This window comes from Medicago sativa, chromosome 7 (assembly GCF_051527215.1).
Source record: "Medicago sativa cultivar Bolivia chromosome 7, Bolivia_mono, whole genome shotgun sequence".
Classification (NCBI taxonomy): Eukaryota; Viridiplantae; Streptophyta; class Magnoliopsida; order Fabales; family Fabaceae; genus Medicago; species Medicago sativa.
Window position 1 is genome coordinate 79,364,137 of NC_140755.1, and position 9,861 is coordinate 79,373,997.

The 9,861-nt window shown below is 33.7% G+C and overlaps 2 protein-coding genes across 2 annotated transcripts; one reads left to right on the forward strand and one right to left on the reverse strand.

Annotated features, from left to right (window-relative positions):
- Nucleotides 1–9: 9 nt before the first annotated feature.
- LOC146908951 (DNA-directed RNA polymerase) lies at nucleotides 10–3,886 on the reverse strand. The gene is made up of 7 exons (XM_085727743.1): nucleotides 3,697–3,886; nucleotides 3,456–3,607; nucleotides 3,253–3,362; nucleotides 3,064–3,143; nucleotides 1,984–2,088; nucleotides 1,721–1,895; nucleotides 10–389 (listed from the first exon to the last, which is right to left on the reverse strand). Exons 1-6 carry the CDS (start codon nucleotides 3,804–3,806, stop codon nucleotides 1,766–1,768), a joined length of 687 nt encoding a protein of 228 aa, XP_085583869.1. The 5' UTR covers nucleotides 3,807–3,886; the 3' UTR covers nucleotides 10–389; nucleotides 1,721–1,765.
- Nucleotides 3,887–4,122: 236 nt separating this feature from the next.
- LOC146908952 (uncharacterized) lies at nucleotides 4,123–9,493 on the forward strand. Its single transcript, XM_085729315.1, has 2 exons — nucleotides 4,123–4,351; nucleotides 9,147–9,493. Exons 1-2 carry the CDS (start codon nucleotides 4,123–4,125, stop codon nucleotides 9,491–9,493), a joined length of 576 nt encoding a protein of 191 aa, XP_085585441.1.
- Nucleotides 9,494–9,861: the final 368 nt, after the last annotated feature.

A 9,861-nucleotide genomic window follows, 5' to 3' on the forward strand; every position in this document is an offset into this window, starting at 1 on the left:
AGAAATTGGTAACGATAACAGATGAAACTTGTTCCAGTTTTGTGTAGTAATAATCCACAGATCAATGTTAAAAAGGTAGAAAACAATTTCAGTATTTATCCATCTGTCATTGATCAGACCAAAGGCAAATAACAAACCTAATTATCAAACTCACTCAGTCTACCAATCTTGCTATCCTTTCTGATTAAGGGTCTAGCACCCTCAAATTACAATCACAGATTGTGAAAAGAATCTAATTGAAACAAGTAGTGCATGCCCAAAACTGAGATAAACCCCATCAATGATAACATGCCAATTCGTTTTCCCTGTTGCATGTACTTGAAAAAATAGTAATATACCTAAACATCAAATGGCGAGTCCAAACTCTTCCATCCATAAACCTAGCTTCTCTGCATTGCCAATATGTCATTAATTAGATTATAGACATTAACCATTCTCCAAAAAGAATGAATGAGGTTAAACAAATACAGATGCAGGAAATCTAAATTCAGCTAGAAGTATAAAAAATTGAATTTACACAAGTACAATTCTACAAGCATCGTCCGCGGAGAATAACAAAAACAGTAACCTCGACAGACTCTACTATGTTTCTACAGCAGGCTACAAATGGGCCGAATAATCTAACGTCACAAGGCTCACATAACACTCAATTGCGGCATCGATTATATTGAACATAAAGAAACATACTTTACACTGTACTTACAAAAAACTTAATTTACACTTGCCATGACATAAAGAAGTCCCTTTCTTATGCCTTTATAGAACAAAGAAATAGAAAGCATATATAACCTGTCTATAATAACACTACATTAAAAGAGGATAACCTTACTTTTGGGTCCTCCACACGAAGTTAGACCCAAAAACCTAGTCTCCCCTTTGGAAACACTTAATTGAGATACACTCTATATAAAGACAAATTTCCAGTTTAAGAAAGTTTGTGAATTCCTTTCACTTTTCTATTCACTCAAATTTGGAAAGGGTATATGTTAGGGGTAAACATGGGTCCTGGTTCATCAGCAAACCCAACCAACCTAAACCAAACACAGCCAGAAAATTCAGGTTGGGTTGCAGAATCGCAATGTTTTGCAACTCTTTGATAGATACATTAGGAGATGAGGGGGAAAATGCACATAGCTTCAACTGTTTCTCTACCGCTGAATTTGTTACGAGATCAGATCTATTTTCTTACTTCTGTTTTGGTGTTCTTCTAAGGGGGTTTCTATATCAAACATAAATCTAAGGGGGTTTCTGTATCAAACATAAAGAGACTGGGCAACCATAACCATTCTTCAGTTTTTTCGTGTCCCTTGTATTTACCTTTTTTCTCTATGCAGAGAATTCTTCTCTGTTAGAAATATTTCTTCCAGCAGAGGAAGTGGGGATCCTATAGTTGAGTGCAAGGTGTCTAAGAGAGTATAATGGACTGGAGAGTATAATGGACTGCAATCAACATGTGCACTGTTTCTTTCTTCACAAGGTTGACCTTTTAGCCTTTTTAAATTTCTAACATACATTTTAACAAAAGTTTATGATAAAAATTTCAACGCAGAAACAAGATCACATAACAAGACATCGTCATCACCTTTTTAAATTTCTAACATACACTTTAACCAAAGTTTATGATAAAAAAATTAATGCAAAAAGAAGTCACATAACAAGACATTGTCATCAAATTTCAAAATATGATATAAAATCCTTTTAATTAAAATAGAATCTTTACCAGTGAATAAAAGTTGGATTACAGAATAAGATCTCAATACAGCATTCAGGATTCCTCTCTGACTTTTTGCTTCTTCGACATTTTTAGTTTTTTGGCAGTGTCAACAGTTGACAGTTCTAAAGCATCTTTATCTGACATTAATGGTTTTCCCTCATTTTCTCTCTTTTTTGTGCTCCTGTAAAGTTTTCTAAGATGCATAAGCACAAACTTATAAACTTTTAAGAATATTATTTAGACATGACAAATATTTAGAAGAGAAATACCTGTCAGTATGGGAAACAACTTCCGAGTTCTTATCCAACCATTGTATGTTTCCTGTGTTATCTGGAACTAGAGATCCGTAAACATATAGTTGTTCCTCATCGAAGCTGCAACGATTAATCACAAAAATTAATCCTATGATGCAACGTTCAACTCATAGCCCAAATTTTAAACTTTACAGGGTCATTTTAAAACTATTTGTAGTTATACTACCAACAAGAAAGTCGGAACTGGCAAGTCAAGATACTCACCAAAGTTTTCCAACATGCAGTAAAAGCTAACTGCTAGCAGAAAAACGAATAAAACTCTTACAATTAAATCCTATCCTATATGAATTAAAAGTATTACAATTGAGATAAGTGAGTGTATGAGTTGGCAATGACAGTGTAGGTGCATAAACATCGACCAGTGAGCAACATTCCTGTAGATCAATTTTTAAGGGTTCATTTTCTATGTTCTGTAAAGAGCGAGGATACCAAAATTCAGTCAGTGAGTTATAACTTTTGTACATTTTGGTACATTTGAGGCTTGGCTAGTGTATGTGCAACTACAAGGGTGTTTCCAAAATTCAGTCAGTGTGTTATAACTTTTGTTCATTTTTGTACATTTTGGTGCATTTGATTTTGGGGTTTGGTTATACCAGAATGAATGTGCATTTGGGATTTATGCAAAGAACTGGCATACCTTAATAGTAGATACTAGATATCCATTCAGAGACATGGAAAAGGATCTATATATGTTAGTAGAAAAAGCACCACTCCCCACAAATTTATTGATATGGAAGCCAATTCCTATGAATATATTCATTTTCAACCAATGATATAGTGGTAAAGTGTTATATTATTAGTTGGTTACATATTTATGGTGCTTCTTCATCGTATCAATCTGTATACGCAATATTGCAGAGCTAGAGGGATGGATACTATATCCTTGTGTCCAGCTGAACTAACTAAAATATCTAAATTACAACACAATCAATTCTACGAATTTGAGCAAGAGACTTAACATGATATCAAAACACACTCATGCAATTGTAAGGCAAAAGATGCATGGAAGAAATCTAATTTTATAAAGTATGTCACCTCTTAACCGAAAACCGCAGCATGGTTCCTTTCTTTATCACATGTCGCTTGTGATATTTGCTCGCAAACACCCCATGTTTCTACAAAAAGAAAAAATCACACATACATATAACTAACTACATAATCTATTCATAATGCCGACACAATAAGACAACAACAACTACGAAAACATTCGGATGAGACACTCACCAATGTGAATTTGAACTCTCCCCTAATATCTTTCTCAGTTATAATCGCAGTAGCAAATCCAAGCACAATAACAATAATAACCTCAGGTGTAACTTTCTCTACTTTTCCTTCTGAAAAAACAACACAACATAAACCCAATTAATTAACTAACCTAACTCAATTCCTTTGATTTTTTCTTAAAACCAAAAAATTATCAACATTACCTATAAGCATATCTGGCTTGGGAGAAAAAAGCAACATATTAACCTTCAGATTAACACCGAAATACGGATAAACACCGGGAAGAACCTTGGCGCATTTGTCCAACGAATCAACGTCGTAAGCCAAAACAACGCCGTCGAAAATCTCATCGTAGCTGCAAGGAGACGCAATACGAACAAATTAAATAAATAAATAAAAAATTAAATAAAAATTCAGTTACATTGAAGGTGGAAGAAAGATTACGTGAAAAGCAAAGTGCTGAGTTCACGAAGAACGGCTTTGGAAACTTGATTGCTTTGAGAAGGATGAATGTAAACTACTAAGTTGGATTTTGAAACCTTTAACCCTTCCATTGGAGGAGTTAGGGTTTTGAGTTGAAACTAACTCGGAGTAATGGGGTATATTCGGTTGGTGACTCGGCGGAGAAGAGGTTGAAGAAAATGAGAGAAGAGGTCGGGTTAGTTTGTTAGGTTGGGCCTTTGGGCTGAAATACAAAGCCCAAAATACGTATGAGATACAAAGCTCAATACAATGTGTATTTGATTTTTTTTTAGAGAGATTTGTATTTGATTTGTATTTGAATTAACACAGCGTTTGTCATATGTATTATGGAGTATATGGAAGCACCGCAATCTCAGAGTGTGGGATGATGTAATAGAAACAGGTGTCATGGTTGTCGAGCGTGCTAGAAACATGCTTGCAGACTGGCCACTGGCTAATGCTCCAGATGTTCTTGCATCTAGATCGAATCATCAACCAACAACGGCATCCACCTCTCAACAACACCGAATCACGTGGCAGCCTCCCGTGGCTGGAAGATACAAATGTAACATCAATGCAGCCTTCTCTTCTCACGTCAACCATACAAGTATTGGTATTTGTGTTCGCGATGTAGAAGGTACTTTTGTTCTGGCTAAGACTATGACATACCCTTGCACTCTGCTTTGTAATGGTTGAGTGATATGCAGTTTGACCATGTGGATTTTGAAACAGACTCTAAGTTGACAGCTGACGCCTTCCTTTCTACCAGGAACGACTTATCCGAACTTAACAGCATTATTTCCTCCTATTGTTCTTTGTTCAGTACTTTCTTTTCTAACTCTAGGGTGGAGTTTGTTAGGCGACAAGCCAACGTGGTTGCTCATGCTCTTGCAAGAGAGGTCACGTCTTTAGCTAGTCCCGCCGTTTATTTTGATATACCCAATTGTATTGAAACTCTTATTTTGATATACCCAATTGTATTGAAACTCTTATTATTAATGAAATGCTATAAGCATATTTTTCTTCAAAAAAAAAAAGGGTTTGACGTTCGTCATAGTCTAGAAAGTCTCAAGACTTGCAAACATAATAAATATGGTTGGTTATATATGATATGATTTACTAACGAGATTCTCACATTGGTTGCTTAGTATTTGTACCAATTTTATAATAATATTTCAAATATTTTAATTTTAAATTGTCTATCTTCTATGACAAAGTTAGCCATTTTTTATAGAGGTTAAATCCATAAAAAAAATAAAATAAAATTAATTATGGTCTTGACAACTTTTATCGTTAATGAAACTCCATTTATGCTTGGTTACTAGGAGTCAAGATCTTCTCCATTTTGTATCCTCTCCATTTCTCCATTTGGAGAGATATAGACTCAAAAAAATTGGAAAAGGTAAAAAATAATTAATGATGGTGGGACCCACTTAGTGGTAGGACCCACTACCTATTTTATGTGTCTATCTCTCTCCAAATTGTGTACTTCCATTTATTTTATCAAATGGAGAGGATCCTAACCCGGTTACTAGAAAGAAAATGTCAAAAAAGTTCCAACTATTTGACCTTCATTTAAGATGTTTGTTTTTAAAATGGGCAAACCCAGTTTAAATGTATCGTTAGCACTATTAAGTTAATGGCTAATGAATACAATATGTCATAATTTCTTAAATCATCTATCGTACGCAATTACATGCACATAAATCATGGTTAATAAATGGGGTCTTGCTAACGAGTGTCATTGGGGCACTCTTTAAGCATAACAAATTTAGCAATTACTACCTCCGTCCCTAATTATAGGAGCCTTTGGCAAAAATTACGGAGATTAATAAAGTTGGTTGTAGTATTAAATTTGTATATAATTACTATTTTTTTTACAATTTTATCCTTAAGAGAGAGAGTTAATTTATATTTTCAACATAATATTTATTGTTGATTGAAGAAAAAGATGCAAAATAAATAAGGGTATGTTGGTAAAGAAATAATTAATGTACTTGGAAATACCAAAGGGGTCTTATAAAAAGGGACAAATTTTTTTCTCAAAAGGGTCTTATAATTAGGGACGGAGGTAGTATTCTTTTAAAAGGTCAACTATTACAATTTCCAATAAACTCAATACACATCGTAATCAAATGTGTTTGAGTCATGAAACCTGGTCCCTCACTCAGATCAACCTTCAAATTCAAAACACGGTTGATTTAATCAAGGCAACTTTCCATACCGCGCATGTCCCTCATCTTGACCATATGGTTCGTTGGAACAACAATAATTTCAATTGTGTTGTACTCAATGTGGATGACAGCTGTTTGGGATCGCCAACTCGAGCTGGTTATGGTGGTATTTGTAACGCCCTCCTTTTTATTTAATTATTTTAATTAGTTTTAGAATATATTTATATGATTGGTATGATTTACATGATTTATGTGATATTTTCTTATGTTATATGTTGGTATTTACTAGCATAATATAATTGTTATTTGGTGTAGAAATATATTTGTTATAGATATATTTGTTATTTGGTGTAGAAATATATTTGTTATTTGTTATAGATATATTTGTTATTTGGTGTAGAAATATATTTGTTATTTGTTAGAGATATATTTGTTATTGGTGTATTATTATTATTAAGTGGGGGAGAGATATATTTAATTTAGAAATAAATAAGATTATGAGGAATAGAGTAGTTTTGAGGTGTAAGAGAAATAAGAAGGGGGTTAGAATAGAAAGAAGAATAAGTTGTTGGGCCAAAATAGATTTAGGAAGAGCGTTTAGTATTATAAATAGAGAAGCTTAGGTTAGAAAGAGTTTACCGGAAACCGCTTTTTGGAAAAGAGGAGAACAAGAAAGAAGAGAAGAGGAGAGAAAAGTCAAGAGAAGAGGAGAAGACCTTAGGAAAGAAGAACGCTGCCGCTGATTCAAGAATTAATCTAAGGTGAGGGTGAGACTATCTTGCATTAATATTAAGTTGTTAAATCATTAGATTGCATCTAACAAGTTGGGGAAAGTTTGTGAGAATTTGAGAATTAGGGTTTTGAGAGAGATTTGATGATTAGATGATGAAAACTTGTTGAATTGATGTAGAAATTGTATACAGTCCTTAGATAACCCATAAGATGATTATTGGATGTAGTTTTGAGGTTAAAACCATGAAATTGGATGAGATGTTGGTGAGTTTAAGAATTAGGGTTTAATAATTGTAATAGGTTGTTAATAGATTTGAGAACCCTTTGAATTTGCATACAGTAAGTTGATGAATAATTAGTGTTCTAATGATAGGGCAATCATAGAGTAATGATTAGGATCAAGTTTGGAGAGTATTGGATCGAATAAGAAGTGGAAAAGATTTTCCCAAAGCGAAATCGCAGCTGAACTGCGATTTTGCTGTCAATGTGCAAAACGCATTTTTATTGTCTTAGTTTGACAAGTTTAAGTTCCGAACTGGGTTTAGCTGTAAACACAAAAGTTGTAGGTATGGATGTTAGCTTTCTAATGCCGTTGGTCTCACGTCAATAGGATTTATAGAGCTTGAGTTATGGTCAAATTACTGCAGGTAGGTCACAGTGAATTTTTATGGACTTTCAGCACAACTTTTCCGAATTTAAAATAAAAACTGGTATTGATCGGTACAGAATTGGTCTTAGACGTAAACATGAAAGTTTTAGATAATTTTGTTAGCTTTCTAGTGGCTTTGGTTTTACGTGAAAATAATGTTTGGTCTTTGAGTTATGATTAAAATACTACAGGGAGGTCTTAGCGAAATTGTACGGTGACAGCATTCTCTGTTTTATGTTTTTGCATTTTGTTCATATGTTTCTGTTTTGAATTGATCTTTGTTCTAAACATGAAAGTTGTTGATATCTGTGATATCTTTCCAGTAGCTTTGGTTTGACATGAAAATATTTTGTGGATAATTTATTATGTTTTTACAAAGATACATAGTGAATTATTGTCGATGTTTAAATACGATGTTTTATGAAGTTGTTTATGATTGATGAATATGATGTTTTAAGATGTTGTTTATTATCATTTGATATTGTTATATTATGATATGACTTGAATTATTTATGTGATCCATATGTTGTCAAGATGTTAAGATGTTAAGACGTTAAGATGATAAGAGTTGTTAAGTCGTCGAGTCGTTATGAAGTCATCAAGTTGTTAAGATGTTATGTTGTCAAGATATCAAGATGTTAGGATGTCATAGATGTTCATAAAGTTTCTAAGACGTAAGATGTTGAGTCCATGCATACTCATTTAAAGATGAGGGCTCATGCCCTGGAGCTTTTGCTCAACCACGACGATGGAGCTTTTGCTCAACCACGACGATGGAGCTTTTTGCTCAACCACGACGATGGAGCTTTTGCTCAACCACGACGATGAGGGCTTATGCCCTAGGAGTATATTTATGCTCAACCACGATGATGAGGGCTTATGCCCTAAAATGGTACCACATGCATTTGCATTTTCATGATGATCAAAGATGGTTTAAGACGTTAAGAGTTGCATAGTCGAGTCTAGATGCATTGTCAGGTCAAGTTGTTAAGATGTCAAGTTATCGAGATGTTAAGATGTTAAGATGTCAAGTTGATGAGCTATTAATGAAGTGCTTTATGAATGATTATGATGCTTAAGATGATGAATGATTATGATGTGTATGATGATTGATTACGAAGTTGTTTATGATGATTGATTATGAAGTTGTTTATGATAAGATGCTATGTGATTTATGATAAGATGCTATGTGATTTATGGTATGATGCTATGTGATTTATGATATGATGCTACATGTTTACTAATGATGATATGTGATGATGTATGTGATATTATTGATAATATAAGATGAAGTATATGACTAATATAGGAAGAATAGTGACACTAGTTAAGAAAGTTTAAGTTGTTAGATATGATTAATGAATTATAAGATGTTTAAGTTGTTGAATGTACTTTATATGATTTATATGTTTTATATTATTGTTTGAGAAATCTCACCCCTCTGCTTGGAAATGTTGCTCTTCGTATGGGTAACTTGCAGGTAACCAGGATTAGTTGCGGTCGTGAGTGGACTCCTCACAAGTGTGTCTTAGGTGCTCTGATACGTAACGGGATGGGATTATGTCTTTACTTTCTGTTCCTTACGTATTACTTTATGAATCTTTCAAGAATTGATGTTGAACTAAGTTTTATGAAATTTTATATTGAGGCCCTTGTGCCAAAGATTATTTAAGTTGTCAAACTATTCCGCTGCGAAGTTTTAAAGATTATGTTGTTATATTTTTGAAGGATAAATTATTATTCCATTTACGTTTTTTTTAAGAAATGTGACATTCCGTTTTATGATGAAAAACTCTGATTTTATTTAAGAAATTTTTACGTTGGGAAAACGGGGTGTTACAGTATTATTCGGAATTCTGCCGGTTTCTATATCTCAGGTTTCTCCGGCTTTCTTTCAACAACAACATACATCTTGATGGCGGAGCTGTTGCTAGCAGCCGAAACAGACATTGAGGAAATGGTGTGTTATTCTGACTCTATGCTCTCCATCAAGCTTCTCACTGAGAATGCTTTCACTTATCATGCATACGTTGTTTTAGTTCAAGACATTAAAGACCTGCTTCACACCAGAAACTTCTCCATTCATCACTGTCTCAGAGAAGAGAATCAATGTGCAGGTTTCTTGGCTAAGCTTGGAGCCACCTCTAATGAAGAATTTGTCACTCATGTTACTCCCCCAAGTGACCTCCTGCCCCTGATCAGGACCGACGCAATGGGAACTTAATTCCCTAGAGCTTAGACTTTTCTCTTTTCTATTTTTGTTTCTTTTTCTTTCCTTTAACTTTGTAACTAAAAAAAATACACAACTTTTCATAAAAAACTTACTAATTAAAGTGCTTAAAGAGTGCCCCGAGGGCACTCGTTAACATTTCCCTTAATAAATAAGATGCATGTTCGAACATCTAAAAATATGTAATCTTCAAAACAATTTGTAAAAAAAAAAACAATTTAAATGACAATCGAGGATAAATGCATTAAAAAAAGTCGAGGTTAAATACATTAAAATTGTTGTTGACAATTTTTAGTTAATGATTACGTAATTTAGTATGATGCATTGTAACATTCATTAACCATCGACAAAACATAATTAAT